The following is an 18,054-nucleotide window of genomic DNA, read 5'->3' on the forward strand; positions in this document are numbered from 1 at the left end:
AGAATTGCAAGGATATTGCTCCGTGTTTTCACAGAGGTGTACAACAGAGTGGAGAGCTGAGTTCACTAAGAATACAAAGTGAGTTACTGCCATTGCCAAAAAAAAAACAACCCAAATGAACCAAAAAACCCAACAAAAAAACAAACAACAACTGTTTAAAACCAAAGAAAAGCAAGACTGGTATACAAAACATAGAAACATCCTGCTTATTTTATTGGCTAACTTTTGTTCACTGCTGTTCCAAAAGCCCTATTTAACTTTCATACGTTGCCATGTCCTAAAAAAGAATGGTGCTTTGTTGCACTGATGGGAAATTAAAAAAAAAACAAACTCTTTACTATTTTTCACTGAGCTGTTGAGGATTTGCATTAACATAGCTGAGAACAGAGCAGGAATGCTAATAAATAACATTTATTGATTTCATGTCACTAAATACAAGGTTCTCCTCCAAGAGAGCATTTTCCCATGAGTTTGTATGTGCAGGTCTCATTGCCTGTGCTACCACTCTACTGAAGAGTCGCTGACAGTTCAAACTGATTTTTAAAAGCCCTTTCCATTCAAGTAATCTTTAATGTGCCCTTGTACGTCTTTTCAATTTGGACTGCTATAACGTATGTAGTTATTTGCAGGCTAATATATTAAAAGACTACACAAGAAAGGAGTACAAATAAGCATATCTGAAGTGCCACGAAATGTTAGGCAAATACCTGCTTTGCTTTATAACAGCTGATCTTGTTGATTTTTACCAACTGTAATACCGTGGGTATTCACTTACCGAGCTCACAAATACTGCGGGTTAGTGCTGTGCTATTAATCTGAGCTAACTAGCATAGCTGCTACACATCTTTTAAAACTCTCTTACTTCAGGTTATTACTCTTCAGCTTTAAAACGCACACAGTTCCTCAGGGTCAGCGTGACAAATCGCTGAGGAGCCGCTCTCCCTCCCGCCTCCCTGTTCCAGGCGGGAAGGACGACCGCCGCGGGGACCTGCTCTCCGGGACCCGGGAAGAAGCGCGTCCGCCAAGGCCGGAGCCGTCCCCGTGGCAGGCCTGCGGTGGAGACGCGCCTGGCGGAGGCGGAGCCCACCCGAGCCGAGGCCCCGCCACCGCCGCCTCTCCGGGCCCTGTCAGCCGGGGCGGAGCGCTGGCCCGGGCACGCGCAGCGACCTTTACCAGCCGGGTGTCCCTCGCTTCGCCTTCCCCGGCCCGGAACCTTTTGAGTCCGGAACGTGCCGGTCGCCTAGCGGGGAAACGAGGGGAAGAGAAAAAAAAACAGAAGCGACGTCGCCCCGCCGAGGAGCCTGTTGGGGGACGCCGTTGCGCAGGTTTTATTCCTCTCCGCCATCGCCTCGCCGGCCCCGACCATGTACCGGCAGAGCTTCCGCCCCCCGACGCCACCGTACCCGGGCGGCGGCTTCCAGAGCCCTCCCTCCGGCGGAGGCCCCATGCCACCCTCCCCGCGGGGTTACGGGAGCCCCCACCACACGCCGCCCTATGGCCACCGGCCTGGGCCTTACGGCAGCGGCCACTCGCCCCGAGGCCACAGTTTTCACGGCGGCGGCGGGCGGTTCGGGAGCCCGTCGCCGGGGGGGCAGACCCCGCGCAGGCCACAAAGCGTCAGTCCCCGGTACCCGGCTCCGTACGGCGGCAAATCCCCGGCTGGAGCTCCCCCGCACCCGCAGCAGCACAGGCGCTCGCCCGGGGGCTTCCAGAGGCACTACCAGGTATGGGGCAGGGCGGTAAGGGAGACAGGCCTGCGCCTCCGCACAGCGGGGCAGGGGCGGGAGGGAGGGAGGGAGGGAGTGAGCTGCTGCTGCTGCTAAGCGGGGCCCTCAGTCTGCAGGGGAGAGCACGCCGAGGGTTTGTAGCAAGGCGCAGCATCCATCTCTTCCACCACGATGTTCAGGGGAGAGCGAGACTTGCACCACACTGGCAGCATCTCTTTTTCTCCCAGTAGAGAAGATGCAGAGACCTCAGCTCAGGCAGCTGTGTGACCAGGAAAGGGAAGAGGACCCCTGGCCTGGCTGAGGCCTGTTGTGGTTGTGAAGATACAAGGACTCAAAAGAGTGTAGTTTTTCTTCTTTTCATATTCTGGCACGTGAAAGGTAGAGGGAAAATTAAGTACCACCCAAAACTATAGCAAACACCTCTTCCCCTTGTATGTACCTCCTTTTGATCAGTTTTCTTTAGCACAGTGGTGAAGTGCTGTGTGTTTTTACTTTGCCTGTGTTGTCTTACATCATGGAAGCTGCTCTATCCGCACACAGCTTTCTGGGACATGAGTAAAGGAGTGCTCTACTATAGAGAATTAAGCTGAGGCTCCTTTAAACAGAAATGAGAGCATCTGTTGGGATAATAGAGTATCATTTTAAAGTCTTTGCATTGCAGTGAAAGCTCTAATTTGTATAAAGTAGTTTTCCCAAGAGCTGCCAATAACAGGTTCTGTGAGTTATGCTTTTTTTAAGTGATTTAGTTGGGGTATGCGACTGGCAGTGCAGATAGGGATGACAGTTCTTGAGATGATACCAACTTTATGTACATAGCTGGCTTTATGCACTATTAGGGGAACCTTAAAAGTGTAACAAATGACACATGCAGTACAGACAATGATAAGATTTTTAGGTGTTCTTGCTGACACTTTAGGGATTATAGTGTAATAATGAAGTCAAATCTTAATAGAGATTAGTAAAACCTTAATGTGCCTGCACTGCCTAGTTGCGTTTCCATTCAAAAATGGTGCTTGGTTACTTTTTTACGGTGCAGATAACTATCTTACAGGAATCTCATAGTTGGTGGAAGGGGATCATTATTAACTTTGTACATTTTCTTCAACACAACAGCAAGTGGAAGCCTACAGATTGCTTAACCTCTGTACCTGTTGAAAAGGCAAAGGATGTGGGGTTTCTACTGCAGATTCTGGAGGCATGGTTTATGTCACCGATGTCTAGACATTTCCCTTCAGAAAATCACTCTTTGCATATTCAATTAAGTGTTTTTTAAAAACCTGCCTTAAATTAGCAGAAGAATATGCAGGCATCCTTTTGCTTCTAGTTTTAGTCAGAACTGTTTCATGTGAGGACCTGTGGGCAGGAACAGTCTCATAGGCTCCATTCTTGGTGTTAAGTAAGAAGCCTGACATAAAGAAGTTAAAGTTTGAATCCAGTCACAGAGAGTCACAACATTTTTCCTTCCTCCCTTTCCTTCTGCAGACCTTGTGAGTAGTTTAGGAGCACTGACCTGATGGTGATGCTTTCTAAGACTATAAAGGCATCATATGTCTGTAGCTTTGCCTAAGACTAAGGTAATATGTATGTGTGTACTTTTACGTGTATACACATGGACTGTTTTGCCTGGGAGGGCCATAGAGGCAACCATGGAGGGAGAAAGTCTCATAAACCGTGAGTCCCCATTTTCTTGATATGGGCAACAAGAGTCTCAGTCTGTGAGGCCATGAGTAGATTCAGACAGAGGGATTTTTTGCATGTTCTAATCATCAACTTTCTTCTGAGGTATGTGGATTGTTTACTTCTCTTCTGTAGATGCTATTGTTAAGAGACTACAGTGCTTTTGAAATTTATGATGCTACTGTCACCTTTGAGATTAAAATCTTTAAGTGACCCTTTAAAATCTCATCAGGAAATCTAAAAGACACTATGTTACTTTAGTGTTCTGTTAATGACATGTTATTAGTATTCTGTGCTCATTTTGTGTTTGCAGATTTTCTTTTTATGAAATGAACAGAAAACAGAAAGATAGTAAGCTTGATCTTTTTCCAAAATGGCTGACTTAACCTTTATGTGGCCAATACTTTACAGAGCTTTCTGTTTTTTTCCAGAGATGCATCTTGTTTAAATTTTATGAAGATGTTTGTTGTAGCTCTTGAATATCTCCTTTTAGAATTCACTTAGCGATAGTGTTTCCCTTTCTACACTCAACAGGAGTTAGTGAACTAGCTAGTAGCAGTAGATAGTTACTGGTGATGGATTGAAAACTATTACAGAAAGTAAAAAAAAAAAAAAATTTTTTTCAAATCTCCTGATTTCTGTGTTTCTGTGCATCTGCCAGCAGCTAAAATTACATCAGGTGAAGAAAGCTGATAAAGGGAGTGATCGTCCCCATTTTCAAGGCAGTAGTACCACATTCAGTAACACGTTGATAGCACCAAAAGATTATATTATTTTTCTGTTGTAGAGAGATATTTGTTATCTGGAAAAAAAGTATCAACAATAGATTGGCTGTTTCTTTAAGGAACGTTCAGTGAGAAGAGGCTGTTGGCACCAGTGGCAGTAAAGTATAAAGTTTTTTTTAAGGTATCTTTGGCACCAAACAGTTTCTTTTGCACAGAATGGTTTCAGTTGCACTGGTAGGGCTATTTTCCTTTTCCACAGACCTATAATATGAATAATCACATTTTTATTTTTTTTAACACTCACGGAAGGCCGTCAATCTGGTATTACATAATAATACGTTTCCTTGATTTTTTTTGTGTGTGTTACTGATGGCCTGCATTATATTTTAGTGAAATTTAATATTATAAAATAAATCCATCCAAAAGAGTCTTGATTTTTTTTTGTCACCGGATACTGCAGATTGTTGTGTCAGTTCAGCTTTCTTTTGAGTGCTGCAGATTAGACATAACTTTAAATAAACTCCACATTCAAGCTGTTTTACAATGTCAGAGTTACAGGTTCTCCATTAAACACATTTTTTTATTCAATTTGAAGATAGAATGCACTGTGTACTACTGCTTTACTACTAAATGTGAGTGCTTAAAGAACATTAATGTCACTTTTGCTAGTGCATGTTGACTAGCTCTAGGAAACTCCTTGTCCCTTAGAAAGTTTTTAGCTGTATTTTGAGGTGATTCACTGACCTTTCCCTCATGGTTTTGATACAATACTTCATAAAGTAATTCTCTACCTTTTAGTAATTTTTCTGTTTTAAGATCATCATCTTAGCTCCATAACCTAATTGTACTACGACGGATCATTAGAAACAAATGCCCTGTAAATAAGACATGGATGTTCCTACATTTGGTTGTGTATCCATTATCATCAAGCTTTAGGAGGTCTAGAAAAGTACTTGCTGGGACCACACAAGCAGGCTCCTGCTGCAGCACTTTCAGAAATAGGTTCAAGACTCAGCAGTTTTCAGTGGATTCTGTTCTTCTGGCTAAGCATAGGGACCTTTGCTATATGGCACTGCTTCTCAGTTTTACCCATAAGTTGTTTCATATGATCTATTTATATAGATTCTGTAGGGCTTATTAGTCAAATTCAAATACTATCACAAAGCAGCCCTTAATCAGGGCTTTTACGCTCCTTTACAAAGTCAGAGGCTGATAATCAGCCTCCAGGAGTCCTGTTCTTCTGATCATATAGAATGCAACAGGCATCTTTGGAGACTTAACTGTTATGTATCTGTAGTATAGGTTGTTTAACTTTTTTCATTTAAACTCATTTGTTTTAACCATAGTTTTAGACAAAACCTCCCTTTTTAGGGAAGTGAATCCGAGGAACAATGGATGATGAGAAAATGGTTATAGCAGTTTCCTTTGCCATAGTTAGCTCTCTTTAAGTTGCAGGCTTGTAGCAGGTTTGCAGAAGCAGTTGTGGTGATCCTTGATCTTTAAAAAAAAATAATCAAATAGCAAAAGCTCCATACAAAGTTTTTTCTTTTATACAGTATCTGCTTAATCACTGATTACCATCCAGACTGTATATCAAATAAGGCCCTCTGTTCTCAAATTTCACAGTACACTAGTTTGGTTAAAACGGGGGGGGGGGGGGGGTTCCCAGTAAGTTATTTGGTTCATTGTAGCTATGTGCCTTATACAGTGCAGTGTTCAATCTATAAGTACTTAATACCTGACTTCTGCTCTTGCAAACATTACCAACTCTTCCTCAGCCTCTAACTCCGTGTTTTGTTGTTCAGCTTTTCAGTTAGACATGTCCTTGACTTAGGCAACTTACGAAAAATAGCACAAGGAGCTTTTCTGTCGTTATGTGCCAGAGTGACGTAAACAAGTATTTTGAAGACTGTTGTTTTGGGTTTTTTTCTTATCCTGGTAAATCATCATTCATAATTAAAAGTATAATAAAGTTAATATTTTCTGAGGAAGATGCAGGTGAGGAGTAGTAATTATCATTAATAATCAGCTTCAAAGCTCTGCTTCATTAGAAGGAAAGTAATTTTTTTTCTTTAGTTTGAATTAGTCTATTAAATGTTTCTTTACCTGATGGTTTTCTTCCAAAGGGATCACCCAGGACATCTACTCCATTTGGTACAGCGCATGGCAGAGAGAAAAGAGTGTCTAATGATGTGGAAAACTATTACAGACCTTCAATGCTTGAGGACCCATGGGCTGGCCTAGAGCCAGTTTCTGTTACAGACATAAACCAACAATACAGCAGTGAGCAAACAACATATACTGGTAAAAAAGGGAGGTATTTCAGCTAACACTTTTAAAAGCCAAATAACTCCATCTTGTCAGGAAAACTTTGGGACAAAATCTTTACACTTACACAAGATGAACAGTAATCAAGACCTTAGATAATGCTTTTATTTGATCACATGTCCACCCTTTTATCCTACTTTTTTTTATCGCATTGGATATTTTTATGTATGGGAGGGAAAAGGAGTGGTAGGAAAACTTACATTTCTGGCTACGTGGAAGTGCCTACCAGCTTTGAAGAACAAAGTGTTCTTTAATCACCAGCGACTGATTTGTGACTGTTAAAACAGGTTTCCATATATTTACCTCTTCCATGCCAGATTGTTAGCCTTTTATTGTAAACTCCTTTAGGAAATGGTATTTTTTTATGTTTCAACATTTTTAGAATGAAGTAACTTGGAAATAAAATAAAGTTTTGTAAATCCTTGTTTTGTAATGTATAAAGATTATTTTAGGACTTTTGTTAAGGTGTACACATTAACACAAATAGTACTAGTGAAATTAGGTGACTTCTGTAAATGTGTCTGTATGCTGTAGTTAACCTCTGATTTTGTGCATAGTATTTTTTGTTAATTGTAGTGTAACATGAAGTTGAAACGTGACTTTTGGCCACCTCAGGAAACAAATGTATTGTCTTTGGAAAGTTTAATTTGTTGAACCAGCTCTTGAGTCGTAAACATAATTCTGTAATCATTTGCTTTTGTATTTTTTTAAAAAATTATTTGGAACAAAATTAGACATTTCTGGATTATAATAACAAGTCTGTTCAGTGGCAAAGTCTAAGGAGCACATAAAACATCAAGATTAAATAAATGTACTTTCTGGATCCACCTGTTAGAATAGCATAGAATGAATGAAAGTTGGTTTTACCATTGACATTAGTACATGCATAGCATCTTTTTTTTAATCTATACAAGATTTTTCAAATTTTTTTAATTTTTTTTTTTAACCTATGGCAGGCATCTTTGTCTAGAGGAGTCTTGTTTTGTGTGCACGCTATATTTTTATACAGAAGAGGAAAACAAAATTTTTTTAGGGCTTGTCTATATGGAAGATCCGTTCTTAAATCCAGTAGTGAATATTGTAATCTAGAATAAATAAGAAATAGTTCCAGCTGTGGGCATGCTCTTAACATGCCATGTTAAGCCTGCAGTAGATACCAAAATTTTGTTGAATCTACCATTATTTGTTTGTTGATCTTGGCTTTTAAGCAGTAGGTAGAGGGTGAAAACTTAGTTAAAAATAAATAAAAGCATCAGCTCAGTTTTCAAAACATATGTTTTGTTTTAAACTTCTTACGTCCTTCACAGAAGACATATTTTTGTAGTCCTGAAGCATGGTTAGGTAGAAAAGCACAGGGAATCACATCAGACTGTTCTTACAAACTTGTCTTTTGCTGAGGTGGAATAGTCCTATATACTTCTTTACCTCTTGCAGCGTAAAATGTCTTGGCTTAATACTGCCTTCAGGAAGAACTTTGAACTGGAAGGGGGCTTAGCATGTTGAAATGTGCTAGCTGAGTCTTTCGTACTTTTATGACTATAATCTAAAGTTTGTCACTTGTGTCTTCCCCCAATTGACGGTATTGTTTTAGTATTATATCCAAAAAGGCTGCTCAAAGAACTGAGAACATAATGCCTGCTTGTATGCAGAATGGTTAAATCTTCATCCCAGAATCAAAACTGTGCCTTAAATGGCAGCTATCAATATTGTTATCTGTAACGCGTACCAGCAAAACTGAGATGACTTGACAAGTTGTAGATAGTCTTTAGAATTTATACATCAATTAATCAATGTCCTTGTGAAAAATGAAGTATAAAGTTTTCTGTCCTTTTTTAATTTTAACCTTGTCAGGTGCTGTAAAGCTCACAAAAAAAGTTACAGGGTGCTTAAGAGAGTTATCTTTTTTGTTACTGTTTCCTTTGTAATTCAATGCACTTTTTAAATGTTTGGTGATCTTGGGGAAACAGACACGATGTTATTTAAGAGACTAAAGTTATGATGTGTTCCCAGTTAGACATCAGAAGAAACTGGGTTTGGCAAGGAGAAGGGAAAGGAAAAGGATTCATGACAGAAGAGAGACTGTTAGAGGTGGGACTGCTTATACAGTAGCCAATATCAGCTGCCCTTGCACATTGCAAAGATGCATTTTTCCACTTTGGCTTTGCAGTTGACCCAGGGATCAAAGCCAGCCTCCTCTGGTAATAACTCTTAACTCCTGGAACCGGGTGTCAGACATCAACGAAGGTAAATGTTCCAGAAAGAGAATTGAGGAAATAATCTTGAAGCGTTGTTTAATCAATACAGGCCTTCCACAATGCCATCTGTTAAGATGCTGCTTCAGTACACTTCAGGATATGACCCAACAATTATAAGTACATCATACTGCTAAAGACTCCAGTAATTTGGTCAAGAATCAGCAAGGAATTAAAATGTAGATGTAATAAACTTAATAACCTCATCATACTGCACCAAAAACTTAAAAGTGATTCACCTTTCTGGCTTCTAGGAGGAATTCTGCAATTACAGTAAAATTTCAAAATGTTGTTGTTGAATAGCTGTAAAATGCATGAACACATGTTCAGAACTATAAATATAATGTACTTAAAGTCATTTTAAGCTTTGCCTTTCTTGCTATGATATCCAGGAAGCTTAAGCACTTACTTCCTCACTGATTTTTCTCCTTTTTCCCATATGGCAAACATCCTTTTTCCCCACATGTTTCTAATGGAGATAGGATATATCACTTCCTCATTTGTTAATGAAGCCACTTCATAGTAACAGTATGGCTCTGGAAATAGCATTTGATGATAAAAAGTACAGGACAAATACATCCTTTCTTCATGAGCCCATGAAACAAAATAGTGCCTGTGTCTTGTTAACGAAGGAATTCTTCTATAATGAACACATTAAGAATATGGGCATTGTTCTTTCTTCAGCAGACTTCTTAGACTTTAAGGTAAGTTATTTAGCTGCTTTTTCAGAAGTTTGGATTGATGTACTTCTTTTTCATTCTGTTTTGTATTGTGTTTGTCCCGCAAGTCCCTCTGACTTCCATTCAGTTGTAAAGGAGCTGTGTAACTCATGACTAACTCTCTTCTGGCAAAAATTTAATTTCGTTTGTTGCTGTTTGCTACTGTGTTTAACAGCAAACTGCAGTGCTACTACACTTTGTGCTGATACCACAGTACGATAACTGAATACAATTCTGTGTAACTTGGCAACACACCGGGTGGGGAGTTAGCCCAAGTTGCGTACTGTAATACTTTAAAGATAGTTCAGGTTTGGGGTTTCGCTGCAACTTTATAATACGGAATATTCATTCTTCTCTGGCACTTTGCACATGCTATTTTATATTGAAAGTGTAAAACAATTTAGAATGTTAAAATCTCAATTAAAACAGGATTTTAAAAATTCATAGCAAGCTACTTCTCTTTAGAATTAGCAATAAGGCATTGAGATGTGGCATTTTTCTAATGTCAAAACTGGGAACACTTTGCAGGGGAAATGCTTCTCTGGTCAACAGAATGGGTAACTACTTTTGCAGTCAGGTTTTTCTTCTGTTAAGGATATCTTCATGTGCTCTTCACTTTATAGAAATGTGTTAATTAGACATCTGAGGGGCAGCATTGGAAACATGCATTATATGGAAAATCTACAAGGAAGCTATTCAGCTGCCTTCTAAAGAAAAGTAGTTATAGTCTGGGTTCAAGTTATGCTTGTGAGTAATCTCACTGATGTCAGAGGATTTACTCATGCAACCAAGATACGTAAGTATCTAACATTACAGTTTGAAAATTGTATCATCCATTTTTCTGTCAGTGCTTTTTACCAACTCTGCAATAAACTGCTCAGTTTAGCAATTGAGCTGAATTCAGATTCATACGTGTGCTTTTATACATGAGCCAAGACCATCTTGCAATGAATTAAACTTGGTTTTACAACATTTTTCCTAAATTATGAAGAGTAAAGATTTGGTTCTCCTTTCCCCAAATCTTGTCACTTACCTTCCTCCCATCTTGTACTAGGAGAGAAAAGGGAGGATTGCCTGCAGTGATGGGTGAAGAATCATGTGATGATATTTGTGGCTCAGGCTTTCAGAAGCTTGTGTACCAATTGACAGAGGCAAATAGATAAACTTTCTTTGTCATCTGAGATGTCTCAAACAACTTCTTACATCACAAGAAAGGAAAGGAATCACCAAGTTGTATTAACGCCTACCAGTAATATAGTTCCAGAATTCAGGCATTAGTTCACAATCAGATTTTTTGCCTACAGTAACTCTTCATCTGAACATCTCACTAGGGACAAATTGAATCATTTTCATTTTCTGCCATTTTCACTAAAATGTGTTTTGCTGACTTAGAGTTTAAGAACACTTTCTCAACCTGGACTTCTGAATTCACCTTTACAAAATTACTAGCTCTTGAGTGTTAGACCTCAAATCTTGGCCTTGCCTTTAAAGCATTTTAGATCTGGCTAAAATAGCTTTTTCTCATCCTCATTACTTCCTTGATGACACTAGGCAACCTTTGACTACTGGGCTAGAAACAGGTGGGCAGAAGCTCGGTGCCACACCAGGGTCATCAAACTACCCTTGCTCTCCTAGAGGTTCCCCCTAAGTTTCTTGTCGTTCCAGTGCAGTGGGGCCCCGTGGGGTGTTTTGAGGCAGTTACCCATTTTGTTTCGTCACCTGTATGTAGGTTGCAGCATTTTAAAACTGTATCAGTGGTTTGCTTAGTGCACATCCTGCATTTTATATTTTACAAGCACTATAAATTCTTATTTGTAGTTTTAACTCCTAAAACTGTTGCACATTCTGTTCTTCAGTAAAATCACAGGTGAGTGCCGCTGTCCTTTGTTCACTCATCTGTGGCTCTTGCAGATTCTTTTTCTGAAGTATAAACATTTGTATACAAGAAAGTAATTTCTGTGGCTAAAAGGGGTCGTATCAGTACAGTTTGAGTGAAATTTTTAATACTGCTGGCACTGCTGCTATTAAAATGAGAGCTGCTCTGTCTGCCTTTAATAAGACAAAAATGAAGCAAAAAATTAAGCAATTGAGATGCTGAGCTGACAACTATGATCTGCGCAGTGCGAGATGGACTACATGAGTAGGGACATCATTACAGTTCAGCATAACCTTTATTAGCCAGTTTCCAGATTGCAGGTAGAAAGGATTTTTAACAAAGAGCTGAAAAAATACCATCCCACTCCCTAATAAGATGGAAAAAAGTATTTCTCAAAAATTACCTTGCACACAAAAGAAGGATTCTTACACAGCCTCACAAACTATGAGACCTGTCTTGTTCTTACTTTTCTTCTAGAGAAACACTGACTTGTAACTGCTAACTTCAAGGCTTTCCACAACATGAACTTTGGTCAAAGCCATTAAATCACCATTTGGCCTGTTCTCTGATAAAAGTGAAAAGTCTGTTTTACATAGAATACTGGACCTACTCAATTTCATAAAGCTGTGGGCTGTACTATTCACTGGATGTGGAAAGCTTTTGACATTAGACACCATGTATGTATTTCTTAAATTTTTAGACTAAAGTATTCCTGCATTTTGATTTCAAATGTCAGTATTTTTTGGCAGTAGAAAAGTTACACCTTCAAGTTCTACCAGGGAAGTAATTTTCAAATATTAAAACTGCTTAATTCTGAGTATTCATTTTTTTCCAGGTAACAGTGATGGGACTGTGGAGGATGTATTAAATTTACACTTCTTTTTTTTCCCTACAAAAGAAAGAAAATAAGTTTAATTAATTAAATTCAACTGTCAGTCTTAGTTCAAGTAGAAATCATAGAATCATAGAAATCATAGAATCTTTAAGGTTGGAAAAGACCTCTAGGATCATCATGTCCAACCGTCAACCCAACACCACCACGTCTACACGCTTTTTCAACACTTCCAGGGATGGTGACTCCACCACCTCTCTGGGGAGCCTGTTCCAATTTCTGACCACCCTTTCAGTGAAGAAATTTTTCCTAATATCCAACGTAAACCTCACCTGGAGCAATCTGAGGCCATTTTCTCTTGTCTTCTCACTTGTTGCTTGGGAGAAGAGACCAACACCCACCTCACCACAACCTCCTTTCACGTAGCTGTAGAGAGCAGTAAGGTCTCCCCTCAGCCTCCTCTTCTCCAGACTAAACCACCCCAGTTCCCTCAGCTGCTCCTCGTTAAGACTTGTGCTCCAGACCCTTCACCAGCTTTGTTTCCCTCCAGCACCTCAGTGTCCTCCTTGTAGTGAGGGGCCCAAAAAAACTGAACACAGTACTCAAGGTGCGGCCTCACCAGTGCTGAGTACAGGGGGACAATCACTTCTCTACTCCTGCTGGCCACCCTATTGCTGATACAAGGCAGGATGGTGGTGGCCTTCTGGGCCACCTGGGCACACTGCTGGCTCATATTCAGCCAGCTGTCAACCAACACCTCCAGGTCCTCTTCCTCCAGGCAGCTTTCCAGCCACTCTTCCCCAAGCCCGTAGCATTGCTTGGGATTGTTGTGACCCAAGTGCAGGACCTGGCACTTGGCCTTGTTAAACCTCATATAGTTGATGGGGGTTGCATAGTATAGTTGAAAAGAATCTGAGGCTCCTTCCTTTCTTTACATTTTCCAGAACCGGCCAATGCGGTTTGTCCAGGCGTGCTGGGTCAGAGCTTTTGCAGTTGAGATGCTGGGATGGAAATCATGGTCTGGGCAGTGCCAGAGGGACTGCATGAGTAGGGACATCGTTGCAATTCAGTACAACCTGTATTAGCCCATTTCCAGATTGCAGCCAGAAAGGGATTTTAACAAGGACAAAACAAGAAAGACCTCTTCCCTCCCCCATACACATGAACACAGCTCAAGGGATTTTTTCATTTTCTAAGCCTACAGTGAGCCACTATGTTATTGGTGTCAAGAGAATTTAAATTGTTCTTTCATTTATTCATTAGTGACGGTGTTTTAGGAGGCAAAGAATCATGTCAAGCTGAAATTCTTAACACAATTCTTTTAAAATGGGCTGCACCAAAAATCTGCATGTACTACCCCACTTCTATGGGCAGCAGTAATCATGCTGCTTGACGCTGTATTGAAGTACACTTCAATCTTCTGGTATCCATATGTGTTTAGCCACAATCTAATTGCTGTGTAGTCAAGACAGTTGAAAGCTGTTAGTGTAGAGTCAACAAGTGTTTGCCTTTGGTTTAAATCTTTGTAGTTTGCATGAGGAAATTCCTAAGAGTTCAAGCCACTGAACATGATGTTGATGCAACTATTAGTATAAATACTAATAAATGGAAGAACAAAACCTCTTTCACACTGATACAAATCATCCCCTTTTCAAGCATCACACAAGCTAACGCTGAAACAAGGGAAGAGGAATCAAGCTAATTGACAACTTCTGTGGATGACTCAGAGCATAAACCACAAATAACAGAGCAAACATAAGCTTTAAAAAACACTGATTGCCAACTGGGGAGTAGTATCAACAGTAATTGGATTGTAAGTAGTAGATGCACAGCACTTTCAAAATTAAACCACTACCTCCTGTGGCTTAATGAAGATTTTTAGGTTAATGATGTAAAGTAAGTCTTTCAGCTTTATTCCCTTAACAGATGTTGGGAGTTACCATGTTACTATTCCTAAAGTTGAGTTTGCAGAAGAGAATAAGTACCTTCACAACTTGTCTGTGAAGTCTAGCATCTTTGCATAAGTCTCATTTCATCAGTTGTTATTTTTTTTTAAGCTAAGATAATGGTCGAAGTGTACAGCCTTGGTTGGTAACTGTAAGAAGGCACCTTCACAGGGTCCTTCTATTGATTACTTGCCATTCCATTCTCCTAAAGCTATTTCCCTTGTCTGTAGATTTTTAATAGCCTCCTGGTTGCTATGGCAATTAAATTACACCAAGCAAAATGATCTGGTTGTTCATTTCCAGATGTTAAGAAATCAGTATGCGCACCATGGACAACAGGTTGAGAAACTGCTATAACTGTTTTCAAATGAATGAACTGCCAAATTCTGTCCCTGTTGAAACTGAAGATGGCTTACACTACCAGCAGTGTTCCTGTACTTAGAATAGCTTCTAAAATAAAGTTCCAAGCATGTAGAAAGCTTGCGCAAAGAAACTTTAAATCCCTGTTTTCAGGGTATCTATTGCATCTGGTTGCATTTTTCTGACAGTATTTAATTTCCTCTCAGAATAATTGCTGGATGTTTTATACATTGACTCTCCTGTAGCCTATCATCCTCACTGCTGTGAGGTAAGGAAGAAATAGCTATCGTCTATACTTCGTGAATACACATCTGGTAATAGCCCGGGTTAATTTCTGTCTGCTCCAGTAAGCGACAGAACTCGCTTTTCATTAACGACCTCTCTATCATTTATCTTCTTACAGCTTGAAAATAGTAGATTCTAATACATTAATGAACACATCCACATGGCATTGTGTACTTTATATTTCTGTTATTACCTACCAAAAGTGGATTGTGGTGGTGTTTTGGTTGGTGTTGGGGTTTTTTTGTTTGGGGTTTTTTTGTGTTTGTTGATTTTTTTTTTTGTTGTTTTGTTTGGGGGTTTTTTGGTGTTTGGGTTTGTTTTTCTTTTTACCCACACACTCCCTTAACTCCATCCAGAGAAGATAACTTAGGTAGTCTAACCATAATTTTTTTGTCTCTGGTGGGTCTTCTATTGTCTTTCTTTCCTCGTCTTTTTTTCTCAGAACTGTCTGTACACCAGCTATATGTTAAGGCTTTTCTGCATAGGTTTTTCCATGGAAATAAACCTGCCTTTCCTGCTTCTTCCATTGGAATAGGCTTAATCCACCCTTCAGGGCTCTGCTACCAATAATTATGTGCTGGAGAATTTAGTGGAGTCAGTGCCACTCAACCACCCAAGATACCTTGTACACCAAAGGTCCTGTTGGTTTACACTGCTGGAGATGATGGAACTATGTCAACAAGTAAAGTGCACACAAATGCTCCCGACTCATCTAACTGAGCCTGCATTGGTTGAGTGGTGGACTTGGTTGTCAGACGTGCAGTGAGAACTGTACAAGGCAGACCTGCCTCTACTGTAGCAGCCACCCTTTTTTCTCTAGATGAAGAAAAAGTTCTCTTCTGAACTTGAAGACAAGTGATGCTCAAATCTGGGCTAATCATTGCAAAGACAGAGGCAAAGTCACAGAGAAGATAACAGAAAAAGTATGTAAGAAAAGGGCATGGGGAAAGAGTGTCATCTTGATCCCAGTTCTTCCTGGTAGCTTCCCAACACAACCATCTCTTAAATGCTCATGTTTCTACTCAGCATATCCGTGTTGATAGTACACCAAGTTGGAGGGAGGAAAACTACCTCACAGAAGCATAAAATCAGGTACTCTCCCTGCAGCAGCCACAGAACATACTACTGTTTTTCCATCCACGAATGACAAGAAAGCAGATGTGCTTTTACAAGCAGCAAAAATACGAAGTCTGTGTGCATAGGGACCTTTCCTTTTCAGTATATTTAATAATTTACTGTCAATTAAAAAGATAGTTCAGCTTCAGTCCAGCCTCAGTTCCCTCAGTGCTAAATTCTACTTTAGAATCTTAAGCAACCAGAGGATCTGCTACGGAGCAACTGTTCTCAGTCTTGTAACCTTTCCAATGAGCAGAAGGAAGAAGCAAGATTCTGGTGTCGTTTTGACTGTATTGACGTATCAGAGAAAAAGAGCAGAAACACATCTAATCGAAGTATACGCCTTTACCAGCGAGTAGTCTGTTGCTGTGTAAGCATCCCAAAACAAATAATCCAATTCCCGGCATTAAACTTCAGTGCCTGGGGAGGATCATCAGTGCAGCAGGCTTTCCCCTCTGGCACCTGGCAAGGAGACTCTAGTGAAAGGCTCTGCCTCTTCACAAGTACAGCGTTTCCCTGCCAGTCCAGCATGAGCCTTCTCCATTTGTTTGCAGTATCACAAAGCATCAGCACAGAACGTGGGTATCAGTCCAGACCGTGCTACAAGTCTCCCCATAAGTGGCACAAAAGAGTAGAAAGCTCAAGAAAGATAGTAAAACCTGCATTCATTTCTTTATTCTGTTTCTTCACAGGCTCCACAACACTCTTGTGTGGCCAGGTCTTCACTTTGCTCTGGACTCCCTTTCCACCAACTATCCCATATTCCTTCTTTGACTGACACTCCATGTGAACCAGATACTTCTCTAACGCTTCCACTCTTTTGTGACTTACGCCATCCATAAGTTACCTTCTTCAGAGCTATCTGTATCACAAGAGGATTTTTCCATCCTGATCTGACAACCACTATTCCCCCAAGTTCTCCTGACAAAGCGGATGTTGCAAGTGCTTTCAAACCAAATGAGTTAGAGCTTGGATAGTTTGTGTTTCAAACTAAACTTGCTGGTGTCTGAAACAAGAAATCTAACTCAAGTGAGCTTTTCCAACAATGAATCTCGGGACAGAAGCTCTCAGTAACCTCCCTAGTAGTAATACTGTTGCTGTTGAAAAATCAATTGCAAAGTGATCTGCAAAGGTACCTCCATCTGTAACCTGTCTGTATTTTTCTCCTTTTTTTCTTACTGCAAATTCTTTTCAGACTCCTGCTTCATTATCTTTGTGCTGATGGATTTTTTATTTTCTTATTTCTTTTTACTAATTCCAAATTTTAAGCATCTTTCAAAGAGTTAAAAATAGTTTTTAAAGTTCAGAGCAAAATCTGTACATATTGAGTCTCAAAGAGTGGGTTCAATGATGCTAGTTTGTTCAGAGATACAGAATACAGACCTTTTCAGTAAAATGTGGATTCCATAAACTAAAGCAGCATGTGAAATATTTTTTTCCTAATACAGATTTTGACAAATCCCAAACCTCAGTGTCCATCAGTCAGTGCTAGAAAGTATTTGTCCTGATATCCTGCACAATGTTAGGTCTAAACCTCACCTGGCAACTCCCTCATCAACCCACAACTTCGTTTAAACCAGAACATAGATATCCAATATTTAAAGATTTCAGATGGCAGATATGCCAACATCTGTCAATTGAAGTTGATACCAAGGCTAATTGCTGTCACTTCAAAAGCTGTTTTCTGTCTAGGCTGGCTTTGTCTAATGTTAGCTTCCACCAACAGATTAAATTTTACATTTTAATATTGTATTAAATGTATCAAATTTCTATTTAAGGGAGGTGATCAAATAACATTTGAACATTCTCTGCCACAATTAGAGCGAGCCATTAAATTACATTAGGACATTTTTTCTAGGACTGGATTGTTTCTCTGTTTTCTGAAGCTTTTCTAATAAGTTTTAAAGTAATGATTTACTTTAAAATCATTAAAATTATATACTAAAATCTTACTGATTAATATTCCTCTGCCTAAGAATGATATTAACCCTTATGTCCAGGATCATACTGGAAGGTAGCCGTCCTTTTCACTGCCATCTCATTTCAGCTTTTTGTGTCGTATAAATGTGACCAATTTCATTGATCTTTTATGTGGGATCTTACATTTCACTGCATTAAAATGTTAAGGCACGTGCTCCATGTTCCTCTCCATTCCCTCATCTCTTAGTGCCGTGGTTCAAATAGCGCCTAAAATAAAAACTCCTTGAATAC

The 18,054-nt window shown here is 39.8% G+C and overlaps 1 protein-coding gene across 2 annotated transcripts; it reads left to right on the forward strand.

Annotated features, from left to right (window-relative positions):
* The first annotated feature begins 788 nt into the window (after window positions 1-788).
* On the forward strand, window positions 789-17,777 carry MPLKIP (M-phase specific PLK1 interacting protein). 2 transcript variants are annotated; one of them, XM_054815794.1, is made up of 2 exons: window positions 789-1,724; window positions 16,536-17,777. In XM_054815794.1, exons 1-2 carry the CDS (start codon window positions 1,365-1,367, stop codon window positions 16,683-16,685), a joined length of 510 nt encoding a protein of 169 aa, XP_054671769.1. In that variant the 5' UTR covers window positions 789-1,364; the 3' UTR covers window positions 16,686-17,777. The 2 variants fall into 2 exon arrangements, with proteins under 2 accessions (XP_054671769.1, XP_054671768.1); XM_054815793.1 differs by lacking the exon at window positions 16,536-17,777 and adding an exon at window positions 6,256-9,067 and having other exon boundaries at window positions 1,136-1,724.
* The last annotated feature ends 277 nt before the right edge of the window (window positions 17,778-18,054 follow it).

This window comes from Grus americana, chromosome 2 (assembly GCF_028858705.1).
Source record: "Grus americana isolate bGruAme1 chromosome 2, bGruAme1.mat, whole genome shotgun sequence".
Taxonomy (NCBI): domain Eukaryota; kingdom Metazoa; phylum Chordata; class Aves; order Gruiformes; family Gruidae; genus Grus; species Grus americana.